Raw genomic sequence first — 21,831 nt, forward strand, 5'->3', positions numbered from 1 at the left:
GCGGCAAGTTAAATTCAAAAGTAGTTAAAGCTATCTCTCATGTTCTTGAATTATTAAGCATGAATAGTTTATTCAAATTTATTTTATTTAGTTTTAAGAAACACTCAAGTCTCGTTTTTCTACTTAACTCTTCGTCCCTTTTTGAAGAAACAGTTTCTATTTAGATATTTTGAAATCGCAGATTAAATATAATAGTACGTAAACATTTATTGATAAATTACTAACTAATATTTTATAAACAATAACGGTAATGTGTGTAGCTGTTTCTCAGAGATAAAATAAATCTAGTAGTTGATTAATGTAATTAAAACTCTCAATACATTAAGTTTCCTTTTTAAAATTATTTCTGCAAACCAGAAAGTTCATCTTTCGCATAGAACTGTTATTGTTATTATCTATCTCTAAAGTAGCTTTGCTACTTTTAAATAATAAAGATTCACGGTTTTGCTGTGCACATAACTCCGCGGTGAAATGTACTATGTTGTGTTCACGTGTATCTTTAACATTTGCAACAAAATTATATTCAGGGATATAAAGGGTTAAGACAATGATAAGACCGATAAGTGGTTAAAATCTTTGGACATCAACTTAATGAACCAACCAATAAAAATTCAATGAAAGTCCCCAAAGTTGTTAAGCTAATGAATAAGAAAACCTTTTTATACTAGACTGGGGACTGGTGTAATAAACAGCCAGCCCAATGCCCCCTCCTCCCTGATCATGTTTGTATTCTAGGATGAACTGAAATTAGTTTCCGAATGTGAACACATTTTCCTAGGTGTTTCCCAATCCTATCTCAATATTTGCTACTAGCTAAAAAAACCTTCAAACTTTAAAAAAATCAAAATTTGAATGTATTAACGATTTTTACATTATACATTCAAAGTTTTAATTTTTCAAATTTTGATTTTTTTTTTGGAAGTTTGAAGGTTTTTTAGCTAGTAGCAAATATTGAGATAGAATTGGGAAACACCTAGGAAAATGTGTTCACATTCGGAAACTAATTTCAGTTCACCTATTCTAGGCTTATACTAGAAATGCGCTGCGTACGAAAGTGTTTATTGAATGTAAAAAAAATAGAAAAAATGCGAAGCTTTACTAAATTTATTATCGGTACGTTCGTACGTTTGTCTATATAAACAGATATCTTTGAACGTTATCTAGTGAAGTTAATTGCTACATAAATGCTTATTTTGAAAGAAAATTTTGCTAAATTAACTTTTGTTTTCATTGTATTGAAACCTTTTATTAAACAAAAGATATCTAATCTGTAGGGGGTTATATTTAGTAACCCAGATTAAAGACGGGAGTATTTTTTTTTGCCGTGGGTGGGAGGAAGGGGGTAAGGATTATTATTTACTAATTGTTTGTATTAGGATTAAATTAATCAAAGTATGTAATTAAGTTTTGGAGATAAGGAGGGAGGGGGGGGGGGGGGGGGGGGTTGTCAATAGATTGATAGAAATAATTAACCAATAATTAAGCTTTTATTTCACTCAATACCTACAATTATGTTCATGACTTCAACAATCAACAAAGCTTCCCTGCAAAGTACAACCTAAAATAGTCAGCATTTAAAAGGGTGAACTAATCAACGTAATTAGGGGGGGGGGGGGGGTAATGCAACCATCTCGTAATCAATGATTAAATGGCACTTAGAATCAGAATTTCGTTATGAAACTTGGTATGTCTATTTTCCCTAAATTGAACAAAAAGTTGAAAAAGTAACGGCTAATGGCTGGTGATTCAACCGTTTAGCTGTTTTTTTGGCTATTTACAGGGCAAATCCGTCATGAAACCTATCTCCACATAATACTCTTTGCCGCTCCAAAACGTTTTCAAACGGTTCTAGCCGGTAGTTGCTGGTACTAGAAATTTAAAAAATAGTTTCACATTTCACGTTAATTAATGCAAAAATATGTTTTCAAAAAGATTTGCACTAAAAATAGCCAAAAAACGGCTAAACAGCTGAGCTGTTAGCGGAAACTTTTTAAACTTTTTTTTCAATTTAGGGAAAATATACATACCAAGGATTACTCATGCCAAGTTTCGTAACGAAATTCGGATAATAAGTGCCATTTAATCGTTGATTACGAGATTGTTGCATTAACCCCCCCCCCCCTTATAGGTAGTCTAGTCGAAATGTTAAAATTTTATAAATTCAAAGAATTAGAATACTTCATAATTAAAATATTAAAGATCCCTTTGAATTATTAATATAAAAATTGATTTTATCTGTTTGGCCAGAAATTCTTGGATTTGTCAAGAATGGAGAAAAAAAAGTTTACAGTGTAAGTATCACAGACCAATGGTGCAGTGTAAAACAAGGAAGACAACATCCATAAAAGGGAAGCTCCAAAATTAGTAGACATTCGAACATACAAGCAGAACATTAATTTGTAAGTCTAAACTAAAATTTTAGGATTTTATTATATATATGCTTCGCTTTAATATTGTACCTTGTTGTCCTAGGAATTATTATTCCAAAAATCAGATGAATAGAATAATCATATCTTACAAAGAATTGTTGTTTAAAAAGTTTTTAAAAATTTTACTTTGCGACATATTTTTAAGCATTTTTTTTATCCTACCTGAATTAAGTAAAGTTAAGTAAAAGAATAGAGGTTGGCTCTATGGAACTCTATTGGGTCTTTGAATATAAGCCAATAGCGTTGGAAATATTAACACAGCTACGTCGCTGTAAAAGAGCATATAACAAGTTGATGGCAGACGAGAAAGGTCCAGTCTTCAATCATTTTACTTGGGCCAGATGGTTGTCTGGGTTATACATAAATACATTTATACATTTACTGACGTAACCCTATTTGACCTATTTATGTTTTAAATCTCTAAAAATATTTGTTGTACTATAAAAGGTACAAATTTTATTAAATGTTAGTGTAATAAAGTAATTTTGAACTAGATTCTACTTTAAATTTGATTTCTACTACAATCCACAATATTATTCAAATAAAATCTACTTTGTTACAGGGTGGTGAAACAAAAGCATTGAAGTTTTTCAACCAGAGAATCCAGGTGGAAAAAGAAGCATTTATGGACGGTTCCTTTCTGCCAAATCGGCGGGACCCTGATATCCTAAAGCCGCCGAAATCTTTGTCCCCAGATTTGAAGTTTGGATGTATCAGTGTAAAGATGTTCTATTGGGCTATCATGGATGCTTTTACACAGGTTGGTTTACCATTTTTTCAGTTTCTACTCTAGCTCACTTTGTCATACGGTGCCAATATGTATGGCTTTAGAAAAACTTGATTTTCTTAGCTGTCACCTAATACAAACAGCTGTAGTTTCTCAGTGAAAATCTTTCTTTCATTCAGTCTTTAACTGGCTGTCGGTCAGTATTTCTATGAAGACATTAATTGAGATTGTTATATCTTTCCCGGCTCTATTTCAAATTTCTAGAATATAAATGAGAAAATTTGGACCATTTTAGTTTATGTCAACAAGTTTTTGTTTTTTGTCTTTGATTTAATTTTTTCTAAGTAGTAAATCTAGATCACAGCTTGGTACACATATTTTAATCACCTGACTTTTTCTCCTTTTCAGATACATGAAGGAAATCCAGAGCCCAGCTACACAATTGTGAGTCAGCTGATTTGGCGGGAATTTTTCTACGCCATGTGCACAAATAATCCATTCTATGGAGAAATTGAAAGAAATCCTATCTGTATCAATGTGCCATGGTACGACGATCAAAAGGTATAAGATAAAATCTTGATTTATGATAAAAACTATTGTAAGCTTTAGTTAATAGGACAGATCTACGTAATTGCTAGTGTTATCAGGACATGAAAATTTACTCAAGAAGGGTAGAATATTCCTCCTTTCTAAAGGGCGTGCAAAAAAATGCGGACTTTTTAAAAATTTAAATTGCGCGGCTTGTGTTAATAGTAGAAAAATGTTGTGCATATTGTTAGAACCGCTACGAAGTCTATTTTTTAGAAATATAAGAACGATTCCTCTGCTACGTATAGTTTAGGAGCTATATGTTAAAATGTCCCAACTGACTTAAAATTTAACTTGCGAGTAAATTTTGGGACATTTTACCCCCTATCTCCTAGATTATTTGTAGCACAGGAACCGTTCTTATATTTCCAAAAAATACAGTTCATAGCGGTTCTAACGGTATGCGTAACATTTTTCTACTATAAACACAAGCCGCGCAATTTGAAATTTAAAAATGTACGCATCAATTTTTGCAAAATATCTTCTCTAATTTTTAGTTATATTTTAAAAAGTTTTACGTCAGTTGGGCCATTTTAACACGTAGCTCCTAAACTATACGTAGCACAGGATCCGTGCTTATATTTTCAAAAAATAGAGTTCATAGCGGTTCTAACGATATGCATAACATTTTTCTACTATTAACACAAGCCGCGCAATTTCAATTTTTAAAAAGTCCGCATTTTTTGCACACCCTTTATTTGCTGGTATACAATAATAACTTTGTTTTCATATATATTATGACACAATAAAATTGCACTATTATATTCTACTATTGTCATGATATGTTTTATGAATATTTAGAATTTTAAAATAAGGTTATATTTTAGAAACTGGATGTATTTATGGAGGGTAAAACAGGCTTTCCCTTCATTGATGCTGGAATCAGACAAATCAGAATCGAGGGTTGGGCTCATCACATAGTCAGAAATGCCATCAGTATGTTCCTAACCCGAGGCGACCTGTGGTTGTCCTGGGTGCACGGGGCTGATTTCTTCTACTCACACCTCATTGACGGCGACTGGGCGGTCAACACGGGCAACTGGATGTGGGTGTCCAGCTCCGCGTTTGAGAAGGCACTGAACTGCAGCTTCAGTTTGGATCCCCGCAGATATGGCAGAAGGATTGATCCCTTTGGTGAATACATCAGAAGGTAAATAATTTACTTAGATTTGGGTCTTCTCCTCAAGTCCTTTGTAAACAGGGATCTAAAGGGATAACCCAATGGTCGACGAATTATTTTAGACCCCAAATTTTGATAAACAAATGTACTCTTTTGTTGGTTTAGATTATACGTGAAACTTTTCGGACATTTAGTTTGAATTTATAGTTAGTATTATCCAATCAATTAAGTATTTATTTCAACGAATTTAAACTATGGGTACCTTAAAACCTTCCCATCTTTCATCACAGAAATCAGAAATACATTATTGCCCAAAGTTTTATAATAAAGTTTATTTATTCGTTGTATCCTTAAATTTCGGGACTTTTATTGAGTTTTGATTGGTTGGTTCATTAAGTTGGCTGTCCAAACCCTTCAACCGCTAAATGTAATATGCATAAGGAGAAGTTTTGTGTATCATCATTGGGGATGTACTGTACATCAATTTATCATCTATTGTCTCGTTCCTTTGAGATCCCTGATTTTGTAATAATTTGTATAATTTTCTGTTTATATATTCTACCTATTCTTTATTAAACTTTAACCTAAATTTAATTGATGATGAGTAGAATTTAAAATTGAATATTTAACTTTTTCCTTGGAATTTGAAGAATATAATTCCAGATTTTATCAAGTTAAATAAGATTACTTAAATTTGAAGTAAACCTTATTTAGAAAAAAAAGGTTTCATATTCCCAACTAAACAAAGTTTAATTGCTTGAGAAGCAATAAAAAATAGCTTAAATCCATCCCAAGGCTTAAATAAAAATAATAAAATAGCCTAAAACAATCAGGACCTGTGTGAAGCTAAAGTAGAGAAACCAATCGGTTTAGTAGTTGTTAAAAGCTTAAGATTCAGACAAAAAAAAAAAACTTACTACTTTTTGTACATGACTAGTTTCTTTGCCCCTAGCCTCTAGGGAAAGGCGGGAGATGTCAGGAAAATAGCATAAAACCATATTATGACATTTATAAAGCATTCCTTAAGAGTACAACAAATTCAGACCAGTAATTTTTTATATCTTTAGCTTTAGACAAAAAACCTTACTGCTTTATATAAATGATACGTAATTGCCTTTGTTAATAAAGAAGACATAAAAAAAAAGAATCATATTTTTGAAACTGATTGGTTTAGATTTGTACCTGAATTGAAGAACTTCCCAACTGAGTATATTTATGCTCCCTGGGAGGCACCTAGAGACGTACAAGAGAAGAGTGGATGTGTGGTTGGGAAGGATTATCCAGAACCTATGGTTGACCATGATGTTGTTGTACAAAGAAATAAAAAGGTTAGCTTTCAACTAGAACTGTCCTTGCGATTTTAAACTTTCCATTGTGAGTCTTGATACAATAAGGTACACATTAATGATGGTTTTAAATTATTAACAGAATATTATACGTTTATTTTAAATATGTTGATGGTTTACCAAGCTATAACACCAACTTATCAAATTATATAACTATTCCATTATCATGATTTAAGAATATTGATTCTTAGGATGATTAAATTCATTATAATCAGCAATTATCATTATTGTCCTGAGCATCCTATATTTAAAAATTTTTACATTAAATAATAAATTAATATTCTATGTTTTTATAAGTAGCGTCGCTCTATGATTGTTATTGTTTGTTTGTCTAACTATATTATTTGTTGAAATTATCATTCTTGTTTCTTTAATATTCAAGCTTGTTAGTAAAATCATGTTTAAAAACGTGTTTTAGTTTTCATGTTTTTTTTTTCATTTTTAAGTCTTCTTTATAATTTTTTCTTAATAACTTTTTGCTCTTAAAACTATCGTTCTATTTAAAAAGATATTCCCCGTAAAACCGTCAAACTATCTCAAATATCAAGTGAGATATTATTTGTTTTAGATGATGGAAGAGCTTCAAGAAGAAATCATGGCCACAATGAAGAAAGTTCCCCACCACATCAAACCTTCCAACACTGAGGAAATCAAGAATTTCTTTAGGATTGAACTTATTGACAATTAGGTCAATAATATCCACCCCCCCCCCCCCCTGGCTGTTTTATTTTAAATACTTTGTGCATTACTGTATAGCATCTATGTGTTCTCTATTTTATTATTTTTGTTGGATTTATCATAGAAACAGTAATCTCTTTCTAATTAAAAACATCAAACTAAATAATTTTTCTCAAAATATTGCTCTGTGATTTTCTTTTTAAATTAAGAGTATTCACTTCTAAGTGTTCAGTTTTATTATAAACTCTGTAAGCTGTGGATAACTTATATTTATTTATGTACTATGTTAAACTATTATGTGCTAATGTATGAATTGTCAAAATTAATCAAAATTCGATCTGGTGAACTTTAAAGAGCTTTTAACATTTTTGTATTGAACTATGTCATGTATGTTTTGTCCCATTTTAATATTAATATACTTTTAGGGTGATATGTTTAAAATGAGAATCTTTAATATTCGCAACAAATATTTAAATAATATATCATCATGCAATGATTTGGTATTATAAAACAGAATATGTTATGGTATGATTGACAGGGATAAAATATTTTCTTCAGTTAAGAACATCATTTTATTTTTTACTTTATGAAGTACAAAAAAAATCCCGCTTAACAGCTTAAATTTTTTATCGCATGAAACGTTAAACTTAAAAATTTTGATTTAGGTTTATTTACATGCTATTGTTCTTCCCTCAATATTTTTTTTAAAATGAAGAGTATCTACCTAGCCATAATTTCCAATTACATTTTTTGATATTTACATTTTAAATGATGTAGTAAAGGACTCAATGTTGTATTGTTTATATTAAGTGGAGTTGTAATGTATCTGTGGAATTTTCTAATTATTGTGATAAACTTTGTATTCATTCTTTATTTAAACTTTAAAATACCATAAAATTAAGAAATTACAAAAAAAATTATACAACTACCAATTCATATAATTGTTTGATAACTATTTGTAAGCTTTAGTAGTATTACTAAGGGGGGGGGGGGGGCTAAAAATTTCCCTTTTGTGTAAACCAACACACAAAAAAGAACTCAGTCTAAAAAGATAGTTCAGCACCTTAACATGGCAGTTGCTGAAAATCTTTTACTATTTTTTTTTTTTAAGAGGCACCCCCCACCTCTTCCCCCTCCTCTGTAATTCTAAAGCATTTTAATGTTAGAATAGTAAAAAATGTCATTCTTAGGCCATAAAAAATAAAGTTGAAATGAAGTATTTGTACCATTTAAATTAATATTATTAAAGCTCAAAAACTTAAAAGGCATTGATAAACTAATCTTATTTTATTATTATGTTTGTTATTTATGATCAATGATAATTATGTGATTTCAGAATAACAAATGAACAAAACCTAGATTTTAATTGGAAAAATCTCTTACTTGACAAATGGTAACGAAGCAGTGTGTTACCACTTAAAAAGACCTAAATAACTTTAATAATTTGGGCATTAGACAAAAGGTAGGTTTTTATTTTTCTGTTAAATTTCTTGATTTGTTTCTTTAAGACTTGTGGTCGAATTAAGTAACTGAAGCTAAAGATTATGGTCCTATTAAATTCTTCTTTTCGAAGAAACCTTACAAATGTCTTTGGTTGGTTTCAGGCTACATTCTTGGCCCTTCTCTTTGATTCCTAAAGGTTCCTCCTACGGGATTGTTCTGTTAAAGGCTTTGACATTTCTCTACTCTTAATGTCATGTCATATTTATTTGTTATGCACCACAATTTTCTTTATAACTCTGTGCTACCAAAAGGAAAATTTTGCAACAGATAATTTTGGAAGATTTTTTTAGTCTTATATACCTGAGTTCAGAAATAAGGTCATATGTAGGGTCTGAATGCGATATCTTCTTTACATATACTTGCAACACATTCGCAAACTAAATTTTGAATTGTAACTCGTATTAACACAAGATGTTATCTAAAATATAATTAAGAGTTTTGTAACATGAATCACGTTTTTATATTGATCCAATATTATAACTTTGCTCTCGAGAATTAAATTGGAATTACAAAATACATAATTGTGTCATATATTCATATTAATGGCTTTTTAAAAATTATTAATCTTTTCATTGTTTAAAGTTAAACCATTTTCTATTAAATTACATCTTTGTATCTAAAACGTTTATATTTTTCTACTTATTAAGTTTTAATGTCAACACAGAAATATGAATTGAAAATATTTTTTGAAAAATCATTAGGTACCTCTTTCTGTCTTAAGAATTAATATTATCTGGTATCACTGCCAATAACACTAACCAACAGAACAATTAAAATGCTTGTTACTTTGTACAACCTCATTAAGATTTAATCTTACTCTTTAAAGTTTTGAACCTAACCAATAGCAGAACAAGTTTATAAACATAGAGAGGTTATATCATTTTCAGTCCATGGACATAAATGTTGTTAATTTGTGATAATAAATAATATCTCCAACTAATTTTGTTTAGAAAACAATTGTGTTAGTATGCAAGAGCGCGTGAATATAGTTTGGTTCAGAAATGGACTTCGCCTACACGATAACGGGCCTCTACACAAAGCTTCTGAAGACCCTGAGGTATGAGAGACAAAGGGGGAGGTAGGTTATGCTCAAATTCCGTAAAGGTGTGAGTTTTAAGGCTTAAAAACAGTAATAGAAAGATAAAATTTATGATAGCTAAAAAATAATGTTTGTCTTTAGTTCTTTTCAATAAGGAATACGCATATTTAGTGAATATTATCGTTCTGCAACTGTTTTTAAGCCTTAAAACTCACACCTTACCGGAATTTTAGCACAGCCTACCTCTCCCTTGGTGTTAGAAATTCGTTTTAAGAATATTCTAAATTGAAAGTTCCTTTTGACAAAAGCGTGCACCACCGACCTTAGAAGTAATTTACAGCGGTAGGCGGTAGTAACAAGGGAACTAATGTTTATGTTTCACTATTTTTATGCTAATTATATCGTATTTTCATAAAATGTTAAAGCCTACCCTTGAAACCTATACTTAAAGCTTGTAATTGTTTGCTTATCTTAGGTGAAGGTATTGCCCTTGTTCATCTTCGACGGGGAGACCCCAGTGACCAAGAATAGCGGATATAACAAGATTGAGTTCTTGTTAGAGTGCTTGAAAGACATTGATGACCAATTATCTGCTGTAAACGCCAAGCTGTATTGTGTACCGTAAGTAATTGGGCAAAATTACATGTTTTACGGTGGTCAATTTTCATCCAAGTTTGGTTAAGTTAAGTAAGGTTTGGAGTTTTCCATCAGGGCAAGAAACATGTTCCACAAAAAAAAAAAAAAAATGGGGGGGATTTTTTTGTTTTTAAGGGGGGTTGGGGGTGTCCCACCCCCCAAGAAAATAGCTTAAAACCACCACAGGACCAATAGGTATATACCCTGAAGAGTAGAATCCAATCGGTTCAGTATTTACCGAGATCTTATGGGACAGACGGACAGACAGACGGACCGACATCAAGCTACTTTGTATTATAGAAAAGCATAAAAATATTTTTTATAAAATGCTGCACATGACCAAATCATTTACCTAATCCCTTTTTATTTTAATAAAATTGAGTTTTATTAGATAAATGCATTAAAATACTTCGTTTTAGTGGACAACCCTACGATGTCTTCAATGCCCTAAGCAAGAAACTAAAAATAGAGAAACTTTGCTTTGACCAGGTATTCATTCACGTTTTCACTATTTTCAAGATAAACTATGTTAGGTAATTTTTTTTTGTCACATCATACTTAAAATGTGTTCAATTATGCCAATAAGTACCATAAAGTTTAACCTATTTCAAGATTTTCTTTTATTATATGATTTATTTATTTAATTTAATCTAATTTCTTCTTTACATATCTTTATTTATGCACTTATAACAGATCTTGATATACAGGTTAAAATATCATATGTAGTCTAGTTTGCAAGCAACCAATCAATATTTAAACAAGGACCCCAAGTTTTTGAGACAACGAATAGGATAACATGGTTATAAATCTTTGGGTATCAGTGTAATTTACAGTTCAATGTCCCCTCCCTCCCTGATAAATACTATCTATTTAGGATGCTGAGCCAATTTGGCTGGATAGAGATAATAAAGTTAAGAATTTTTGTTCGGGTAAAAAGGTAGGCAACTATTTTAACCCTTTTTGATTGATGTTGTTTTCGTAATTCAGAATCCTCACTGTTTAAAAAATACATATTAAAACGAAATTATAATAACCAGAAATGGCAATCCGAATCCGTAAACATTTTGTTTTTAGTTCGGATTGCTATGGAGTTCGCATCCCTTATGACTGAATCCGCCAATGTCTGAATGGAATCTAAATCCGACTTTGTGCAAAGTGTCTCGGATTGTGATCCCTGATAATAACTAATATCCTATGACACTATTTTGGTAACTACTATACCAACGCTGAACTGCATAGCCAACATCCTTAAATCGAACCTTTATCTACCAACTGTCTGTGTGGATCATTAATACTTTTCAATTCTAAAATTACCTTTTCAGATTATTTTAATGCAAAGAAAGTAAGGTTTGGTATCTGGGCCTTTTGGCAGTTCTAAGCCATACTGAAAAATCATGTATAGCAAAATATTAAAACAATTTTCCACGAATATTAAAATAAAATCATAAGATCAATGCCAGCTTTCTTAGCCCCGAGGGTTGAGGTTTAAATCTTGTAATATTTAATATCCGCGGAAACTTGTCTATAATACAAAATAACTAATAAATACTAATCATGAAATCATATTCACATAGTACTCTTTATATTCAGATTGAGGTTGAGGAAACAATAGGAGCAACCCTGTGGGACCCCCTGGAAATAATAGAGGCCAACGGAGGAACCCCGCCCCTAACCTACACACACTTCTGTCATGTTACCAGTGCGGTAGGGGAGCCTGCCAGGTAAAAAAACCTGCTCATTTTGACTGTTATTGTTTTTTTTTAAATAAAACTAATTATTGTTGATGTGTTAAAGATATCTATCAGCTCTAATAATATTGTTAGAAAAAGAATATATTTATTTATTTTTTTTTTTGGGGGGGGGGTGCAGGGAAGGACAAACACTTGGCAAACATTATGACTACTATACTGCTATTGCTTAATACCAAACTTTCCATAGAATTGTAGAACGACTGATCTGGTCATTTACAACTTCTTAATAGACAGACATACACACAAAAAAATGCATTACTTTAAAATATAATATTGGTAATATTTTTCAGACCCTTTGATGATCTGGACTTAGCCAGAATCAATTTCATAGACTTAGACGAAGATATTATGAGGGAATTAAAGTTCTATCCATCTGTACCTACTCCAGGAAAATGGATAATTTCTATCCAACATAAACAACAAAGAATTTAAATAAAGGGGGGGGGGGCGTAATGACATAAGCTCTTAAACCGTGAGCAAAATGGTCTAAATATTGAGCTAGACCCTTCAAACTTGGTATATAAGCCTAGTCCTATAGGTATTACATCTAAATGGCAAAAAAATCCAAATTTTTTTATTTTTAGGTTAGGTTAGGTAAGAAAAACCCTGCGGAAATGGGGTTTTTAGGCTTTTTTGGGTCTATTTTGATGTGGAAACTTGCCTTAAATTGTTTTTTCTTAGGGTTTTAACTTAAATACACTGTATCTATTCATATGGACATTATTTAAGATGATTCAGCAAGTCGGGGACCGACCCCAGGGGGCTAGGTGGGTGACCCGCAGGGGTTAAGTTCATTTTTCCAATATATTTGTTGTGATACATCAAATTATAGGTTTTTTAGGTCAAGGAACTCAAATTCAGAGCTAAAATAAGCATTAGACTAATCTGAAGCTAGCCCCAGCGGGCTAGGTTGGTGGCCCGCAGGGGTTAAGTGCATTTTTTCTAATATATATCTTGTTATATATCAAACTATAGGTTTTTAAGGTCAATAAACTCAAATTCTGAGCGAAAATTAGCATTAGACTGACCTGAAGCTAACCCCCCCAGGCTAGGTTGGTTTTCTGCAGGGCTTAAGAGCATTTACCTAACCTAACCTAGAAACTTACTTATATTTTTACAGGTTTTTTTTTCTTGAATAAACTGTGTCTATTAATGAAGACTTTATTTAAGATGATCCAGCAAGTCGGGGACCGACCCCAGCGGGCTAGGTGGGTGGCCCGCAGGGGTTAAGTGCATTTTCCCCAATATATATGATGTGATACATCAAATGATATGTTTTTTAGGTCAAAGAACTCAAATTCAGAGCTAAAATAAGCATTAGAATAATCTGAAGCTAACCCCAGCGGGCTAGCTGGGTTGCCCACAGGGCTTAAGTGCATTTTACCTAAGCTAACCTAGAAACTTACATTTATTATTCTTTTTTAGGTTTTTTTTCTAGAATAAACTGTCCATTCATGAGGACCTTATTTCAGATGATTCAGCAAGTTGAAGACCGACCCCAGCGGGCTAGGTGGGTGGCCTGCAGGGGTTAAGTGCATTTCCCCAATATATATGTTGTGATAAATCCAATTATATGTTTTTTAGGTCAAAGAACTCAAATTCAGAGCTGAAATAAGCATTAGACTAATCTGAAGCTAACCCCAGCGGGCTAGATAGGTAGCCCACAGGGCTTAAGTGTATTTTACCTAACCTAACCTAGAAACTTACATTTAATATTTTTTTCAAATAAAGTGTCCATTCATGAGGACCTTATTTCAGATGATCCAGCAAGTCGAAGACCGACCCCAGCGGGCTAGGTGGGTGTCCCTCAGGGGTTAAATGCATTTTTTAAAAAGTATGTGTTGTCATACATCCAACTATAGGTTTTTAAGGTCAAGAAACTCAAATTTACAGCTAATAAAAGCATCAGACTAATCTGAAGCTAGCCCCAGCGTGCTAGGTGGGTTGCCTGCAAGTCTTAAGTGCATTTTACCTAACCTAACCTAGAACCTTACTTGTTTTTTTTTTTGATTTTTTCTGGAATAAACTCTGTCTATTTATTAGAACATTATTTAAGATTTAAGACCCCAGCTTGCTAGGTGCGTGGCCCGCAGGAGTTAAGTGCATTTTTAGTTGTCATACATAAAATTATAGGTTTTTTAGGTCCAGAAATTCAAAGGGGTAGTTTCACGAAATGCATTTGAACTTAATTTAGTGAACTGCATATTTATTCCTGGTTAATTGGTTAAACTACATTCAAATGGCATATATTTGAAAGAATTTCAATTTTGATAGTACAATGTTAGCGGTGGAAGAATTTAATATGCTAATAGGAAACAATTTTTTAATTTAATGTATACCACATACCACGAAAAAACTAGCATCAGGTTGCTGTTTTTTTTTTAGCTCCAAATTGACTTTAAAAACCTGTAGTTTGATGTATAACAACACATAATTTGGAAAATTTACCCCTGCAGGCCACCCACCTAATCCGCGGTGGTTAGCCTTAGGTCAGTCTAATGCTTAAAATAGCTCTAAATTTGAGTTTCTTGACATAAAAAACCTATAATTTGATGTATGACAACACATACTTTAGAAAAAATGCACTACACCCCTGTGGGCCACCCACCTAGCCCGCTGGGGTCGGTCCCCAACTTGCTGGATTATCTAATATAATGTCCTCATTAATAGACACAGTTTATTCAAGGAAAAAACCAAAAAGAATAAGTAAGTTTCTAGGTTAGGTTAGGTAAAATGCACATAAGCCCTGTGGAAAATCTACCTAGCCCGCAGGGGTTAGCTTCAGGTAAGTCTTATGCCAATTTTAGCTCTGAATTTGAGTTTCTTGACCTTAAAAACCTTTATTTTGATATATAACAAGATCTATATTGGAAATAATGCATTTAACCCCTGCGGGCCACCAACATAGCCCGCTGGGGCTAGTTTCAGATTAGTCTTATGCTAATTCTAGCTCTGAATTTGAGTTAACTGACCTAAAAAACTTATAATTTGATGTATCGCAACATATACAGCATGACCCTCAAAAAAGTATTTTTAAGCATCTGCAGCCCTTATTTCTCAATGAATTATTAAAAAATGCATATGTCCTTGTTCTCTATAGTATTCCACGTAAGTAGATATAAAAATATTTTTTTTACCTCAATTAACACCGGAGATTTTTAGTGCTAAAGTTTTGAAAAAGTGACTGAGGAAAAAGTAACTTTTAACATGATACGACTTTTTTAGCAAAATTAAGCTAGAAATCCTTTTATTTTTGTTACTAGCAGAAACTTTATACAAAAATGAAATAAAAAATTTAGTTTTTGAGTAAAAAGCATTTTTTTACACATATTTTTTGAGTCTTTTTAGTTTAATGATATTTTGAAAAACTTACTTATTAGGCAAAATTGTTTAAGATTAAAAAACCAAATAAATCTCTATGAATATAGCAGGAAAATTGTTTTTGTTTCACAATCCTAACTTTAATAACAAAAAAGTTATAAAGAAAATAAAAATAAAACAAAATGATTTTTTAGTCTAAAAAGCTTAATTTACCCCTTATTAAATAATTGAGATGTCAGAAAAGTAGGCGGAGCAACTGTCATAATTAATCCTTTTCTATAAATAAGGGTTAATAAATAACCTAAAATTTGCAAATAATCAATTCATTCAGTAGTATTTTTTGCCATTAAAAATTGATATTTTTTGGTGGAATAAAAAAGAAATAATTAGTTAACTTGTTTTTCTTTGTGTCTCATTATTCAATTGCCAGAAAAACATAATATAACCATCCAAAAAATAAGAGAAACAAAAAAAAATTCTTTTTCTCAGTCACTTTTTCAAAACTTTAGCTCTAAAAATCTCCGGTGTTAATGGAGGTAAAAAAAATATTTTTATATCTACTTACGTGGAATACTATGGAGAACAAGGACATATGCATTTTTTAAAAATTCATTGAGAAATAAGGGCTGCAGATGCTTAAAAATACTTTTTTGAGGGTCATGCTGTATATATATTGGGAAAAATGCACTTACCTAGCCCGCTGGGGTCGGTCCCCGACTTGCTGGATCATCTTAAATAAAGTCCTCATTAATAGACACAGTTTATTCAAGAAAAAAACCTGTGAAAATATAAGAAAGTTTCTAGGTTAGGTTAGGTAAATGCTCTTAAGCCCTGCAGAAAACCAACCTAGCCCAGGGGGGTTAGCTTCAGGCCAGTCTAATGCTAATTTTCGCTCAGAATTTGAGTTTCTTGACCTAAAAAACCTATAGTTTGATATATAATAAGATATATATTAGAAAAATGCACTTAACCCCTGCGGGCCACCAACCTAGCCCGCTTGGGCTAGCTTAAGATTAGTCTAATGCTTATTTTAGCTCTGAATTTGAGTTCCTTGACCTAAAAAACCTATAATTTGATGTATCACAACAAATATATTGGGAAAAATGAACTTAACCCCTGCGGGCCACACACCTAGCCCCCTGGGGTCGGTCCCCGACTTGCTGAATCATCTTAAATAATGTCCATATGAATAGATACAGTGTATTTAAGTTAAAACCCTAAGAAAAAACAATTTAAGGCAAGTTTCCACATTAAAATAGACCAAAAAAGCCTAAAAACCCCATTTCCGCAGGGTTTTTCTTACCTAACCTAACCTAAAAATACAATTTTTTGGATTTTTTTGCCATTTAGATGTAATACCAATAGGACTAAGCTTATATACCAAGTTTGAAGGGTCTAGCTCAATATTTAGACCATTTTGCTCACGGTTTAAGAGCTTATGTCATTACGCCCCCCCCCCCTTAAATCGCTGACTTTAAAAGTAACAATGACAATTGTAACCTTAAGCAGCGCAACATTGGAAGATAATAAAAGTTTATCTGTAAGCTGAAATACTTTTAGATTGTGACGAACTCAAGGACGTAGGGAAATACCCTAATTGTAGAGTAGCTGTGCTACTGAAATTGGTCCAAACATCATTGACATGAACTTAATCAGTGTACAATTACATTATATGTCAAACCAATTTACCTATAGTCTACTTTCTATGATTTTTTTTTTAATATCAACTAAATTATCCATTGATAATAGAAATTCTTGGATTTGAACGAAAAGGAGAGAAAAAAGTGTACAAAGTAAGTAACAAAACTTTTTTTTTAGGGATTAGTATTAGTATTTTAAGGATAGATAAATATAGTTAAAATTTATAATTAATAATCAAAATGTCCTACTTATTATAATTTAGAAATGGGATGCCTTATAACTATACTTTATGGATAAAATCGGATCTTGGACAAAGTAGCTTCGGACAAAGTAGCTTCAGACAAAGTAGCTTCAGGACAAAGTAGCTTCAGGACATTTACTTAAAAAAAGTAGCTTCTAATAGTAATAAAGGTTATGGCCGCAGCGCTCGGCCCCCTGGCCTGCCTAGCCGCGGGTGCTCGGCCATCTGGCCTATAACCTAACCTAACCTAACCTATGTAAGAATGTTTAATGTACATTAACTTCTAATTTTATTGAAAGCAAACAAAACTTTATCAATTTTAACAAAAAGTGGATCGTGGATTTTACTAAAAATGGTTCGGCGATTTTTTTATAATTTTTAATTCGTTTTAACATTTTTAAAAATGTTTACAATTTCTGTCCGCCTTTCTGTCTGTCTGTCTGTCATTTTGTCTGTCTTTTTGTCTGTCTTTATGTCTGTCTTTATGCCTTTCCTTATGTCTCTCTTTCTGTGTAGACATTTTCCTATTTTTCTAAGGAAGCTACTTTTCTTAGGTAAATGTCCTGAAGCTACTTTGTCCGGAAGCTACTTTGTCCTGAAGCTACTTTGTCCGAAGCTACTTTGTCCGAAGCTACTTTGTCCAAGATCCATAAAATCATAAGATTAAAATCACTAAAATGTCTTTAAAAATGATCTCGATAAAGATAATAATATAGGTTAGATGGGTTCCACGACAAACGTAGGAGTCCCAAACGTAGGAGTGGAAAAACGTCGGAGTTGACAAACGCAGGAGTGGGACAAATGTTGGAGTGGACAAACACAGGATTTTTGGGACAAACTTTGGAGTGGACAAACACAGGAGTCCAAAACGTGGGAGAATTTTTTTTCCAATTTTGAATTTTTTTTGCACGCAAGCGGGTTTTAAGTGGAGGCTTATGCGCGGCTGTCGAGTTCTAGTTAGAATCTTTTTTGAAATACATTTATTTCTCATGAATTTTTACATTTTAGGGAGGAGAGACAAAGGCGTTGAAATTCTTTACTCAGCGAATCCAATTTGAGAAGGAGGCATTTATGGACGGCTCGTTCCTGCCAAATCGGCGGGACCCTGACATCTTGAAGCCGCCGAAATCTTTGTCTCCAGATTTGAAGTTTGGATGTATCAGTGTAAAGATGTTTTATTGGGCTATTATGGATGCCTTCCAACAGGTTCCAATATTTCTGTGTAAATTCATGTTTTAACGTAATGGACACTGTCCTATTGTATAAAGTAGTATGGTGTGTGTATGTGTGTCAAGATCTCGTAATCAGTTTAGTTATGATCCACCTTCAGTACAAAAACATTTTTAAAATTAAAATAAATTTTTTTGACTTCAAAAAAAAAATACCTACCCATTCCCCACCGATACCTTCTTTCTTTAAAAATTATTATTAAAAAATTTATTAAGGTTCATGAAGGAAATCCGGCCCCCAGTTATGCCATAGTTAGCCAGCTCATATGGAGAGAATTCTTCTATGCTATGTCCACAAATAATCCTTTCTACGGGGAGATTGAGAGAAATCCTATCTGTATCAACGTGCCATGGTACGAAGATCAAAAGGTAAGCCCAGAAACCAATATACTAATAACGAAATTAATTCGGGAAAAAATCACGAAATCTATACGTTCTTTCCAGCTGTTGTTGTTGGGGGGGGGGGGGGGGGGGCAAAAAATTGACGACGTCTCCATTTGCCCCCCCAAATATTATTTTAGATTTATTTTGCTTGTTGGTTATATCTTATTCCTGCCAGAAACCGCCTAATTTCTGCAAGAGAAAACCAGTTCTATTCCCTAAAGGCAGGGACTGAAATTCAGTAAACTAATTCTATTTCAATATCCCAAAATTTCGTTATTTTATCGAGGTAAAAATGGTTTTGGTATATGATTATATGTATTTGGGTATGATGGGGAGGGGGGGGGGGGAGGGGGAAACAAAAAATTGCTATAAATGTTTAGTGATATACTTATTTTAGCCTTGGTTGCTCTAAGGAAAATCTAATCTTCCATAGTGCCATAAAATTACTAAGAATAGAAATTAATCATCTAATTTTTTTCTATTTTTTCATTTACGTATCTGCGGCTAGAAAAATGTGCTAGGTATAATAAAACCATATAAAGATATATAGTGCTGTTTTTTTTTTAAATTGAATCTTGTCTACTATGGTTTCCTTACAAAAAAGGATATTTAATTCCTTTTACAGAAGATAAAAATTTTTTTTTGATACTTTTATGTTTTCCTATTGATAACTAACAGAAAAGAAACTTCAAAAATTCGATAAACATTTAAATATTAAAAGATTACAGCTTAAATTTAATTTTAGATAAATATGTTTTTCAGAACTTAAACTTATTCTTAAATAAATGTTCTTTATGTTTCAGAGACTAGATACCTTTCTGGCAGGTCAAACCGGGTTTCCCTTCATCGACGCCGGAATTCGGCAGATCAAGCTGGAGGGTTGGGCCCACCACGTGGTGCGTAATGCCCTCAGTATGTTCCTAACCCGTGGGGACTTGTGGTTGTCCTGGACACATGGGCTAGCTTTCTTCCTTACCAACCTCATAGGTTCAGTTTCAGATATTTTTTTTTTTTGGGGGGGGGGGGGGCGGGGGGTTAATGAGTTTTTCTTTAGTTGCATATAGAATTTAACTTTATTTTGGGTGTCATCCATTTAACTACTAGACCTATACTTAGTTTTTAAATAAATCATTCGTTGCTATTTATACAGGTTTCACACTTTATAATACAAGAAAGTCGCTTTGACGCTAGTATCTAGTGACTTTGTAATTGTATTGTAAGTAGTAGGGGTTAGGGGCCTAAAAACCTTCCTAACGTCTATGTAAAGTATCCGTAAAAGGAGAAGTCAATCGGTTCAGTGGTTACTGAGATGTTAAGTGACATACAAAAAAACGTACTACTTTATATAATGAAATTTTAACCCTATTAAGAAAGAATGCTCCTTTTGTAAAAATGTTTAACTTATAATAATCTGAAACTCTACTACCCGCCAGACGCTGACTGGGCTGTGTGCGCGGGTAACTGGATGTGGGTCTCCAGCTCCGCATTCGAAAAGGCACTGAACTGCAGCTTCAGTTTGGACCCGAGGAGATATGGGAGAAGAATTGACCCCAATGGAGTATATATTAAAAAGTGGGTGGTTTTTGTTGTTGTTATACAATATATCTGTGTCAAAAATAAAGGTTTAGAATTAGATATAATGTTAATATAAAAACTTTATTTCAGGTTTTTAATTGTACTAATTTAGTTAATTTTATCTTAATTTTCTAATTTAACATTGGGCTGTGAATTAAACTGGTACCCAAAGTTTTAAACCAAGTTATCTTATTTGTAGGATCAATACTTTTACTGAATTTTGATTTTTTTATACAAAGCTTGTGATGTCCAATCGTTACAACCAATAATCTTAATAGAAGGGTTAATTTTGTTTGTCTTCATTGGCGATATACATTATCGTCCGTTAACTTATCCCTTATTATCCCTGATATTTACAGATATGTACCTGAGCTAAAGAACATTCCTACAGAATATATATATTCCCCGTGGGAGGCCTCCAAGGATGTCCAGGAGAAGGCTGGATGCATCATTGGCAGGGACTATCCGGAACCTATGGTAGACCACGATACTGTGGTCCGTACAAATAAAGAGGTTAGCCAATGAGTCGTATTTTGGGCACTTAATAGCAATAACAGATAAAGATTGAATTTGGTTTTAATTTCCTTCAACAATCAATTCTGAAGTGTAAAGTGGGAAAAAATGTGAGAGAGAAAATAAGAATATTGTACCTCATTAAAGTAACTTTCATGAACGTTTTTGGTGATTTTTTTTCCTTACAGAACGCCTTCAAAGTTTTTTTACTATGATCCTTGTTTTAAGACAGCTTAAACCAAAAAAGAAATTAATTCGAAAAAAATCACAAAGCCTATACGTGATTTTCAGCTGTCGTTTCAACACTTGGTATCTCCCCCCCAAATATTATTTTAGATTTATTTCTCTTTTTGGCTATAACTTATTCCTGTTATTAAGATGATGGAGAGCCTGCAGGTTGACATCATGACGAAGCTGAGGCACGTGCCACTACACATCAAACCCTCAGACTCGGAGGAGATCAAGAATTTCTTCAGGCTAGATTTAAAGGATAAAGAGGGGAACTAACTCCTATAGTCTTCTACAAACCTGTCTTAGTTAATATAAATTGGTGGGGTATTTTGTAGACTTCACGTAATCACTTTTCTTTATTATAAAAAAAAGTTTAAAGTAAACAAATATTGTTTAATCATCACAAAATTTAATAATTAAGAGAAGTCAGCAAATTTATCCCCACCACTTTGTGTTTTAAAAATCAACAATTGTCTAATGATAAAATCAAAATTTTCAGTTATTTAGCTAGCTATGCTTGATTCTTGCTTTTGCTAAAAAAAATTCTTAAAGCACTTTTTTCAGCATAAAAAAACAACAAAGTTAAAATCTTAGTTAGGCGAAGAAAAAATTGAAATATCTCTCATTTAGCAATTTTAATGATCTCTATCTTTCAAACTAAATTTTTATTTTTTCTCTTCACCTAAATATTTATTGTCTGAGGTTTTTTTTGAGAATCTTTGTTTTGTCAACTGCATGTTTTGCTTGCTTTTACTGTAATAGCCAAAATTTACATAGAAAGAAATTATTGCAGTTTGTTGAAGTAGATACAGACTTTATTATTTTATTATTTCCTCTACATAACCTTGTTGTTGAAAATATACCTTTTCACTTTTCTTT

General features: G+C 32.5%; 1 protein-coding gene across 8 annotated transcripts in view; it reads left to right on the forward strand.

Annotated features, from left to right (window-relative positions):
* The window catches only part of cry (circadian regulator cryptochrome), a 28,631-nt gene that overhangs the window by 5,480 nt on the left and 1,320 nt on the right, over nucleotides 1-21,831 (forward strand). For 3 of the 8 annotated variants that reach the window (XR_013883375.1, XR_013883376.1, XM_080175006.1), the window contains exons 5-13: nucleotides 11,657-11,787; nucleotides 12,108-12,203; nucleotides 16,886-16,931; nucleotides 18,029-18,226; nucleotides 18,466-18,618; nucleotides 19,437-19,620; nucleotides 20,067-20,205; nucleotides 20,568-20,721; nucleotides 21,100-21,197. Coding sequence is in view for 5 of the 8 variants with exons in the window: in XM_080175006.1 (XP_080031132.1) it covers nucleotides 11,657-11,787; nucleotides 12,108-12,203; nucleotides 16,886-16,931; nucleotides 18,029-18,226; nucleotides 18,466-18,618; nucleotides 19,437-19,620; nucleotides 20,067-20,205; nucleotides 20,568-20,721; nucleotides 21,100-21,197 (1,199 nt within the window). In the remaining 3 variants the exon portion in view is untranslated. Of the gene's footprint in view, nucleotides 1-2,242; nucleotides 2,292-2,991; nucleotides 3,190-3,564; nucleotides 3,718-4,571; nucleotides 4,895-6,038; nucleotides 6,193-6,778; nucleotides 8,351-9,341; nucleotides 9,449-9,905; nucleotides 10,052-10,485; nucleotides 10,556-10,940; nucleotides 11,004-11,656; nucleotides 11,788-12,107; nucleotides 12,204-16,885; nucleotides 16,932-18,028; nucleotides 18,227-18,465; nucleotides 18,619-19,436; nucleotides 19,621-20,066; nucleotides 20,206-20,567; nucleotides 20,722-21,099; nucleotides 21,534-21,831 lie in introns of those variants that run through there. The other 5 variants (XM_080174999.1, XM_080174990.1, XM_080174982.1 and 2 more) reach the window with 5 other exon arrangements.

Source organism: Acartia tonsa, chromosome 1, assembly GCF_053477335.1.
Source record: "Acartia tonsa isolate MP-2025a chromosome 1, ASM5347733v1, whole genome shotgun sequence".
Classification (NCBI taxonomy): domain Eukaryota; kingdom Metazoa; phylum Arthropoda; class Copepoda; order Calanoida; family Acartiidae; genus Acartia; species Acartia tonsa.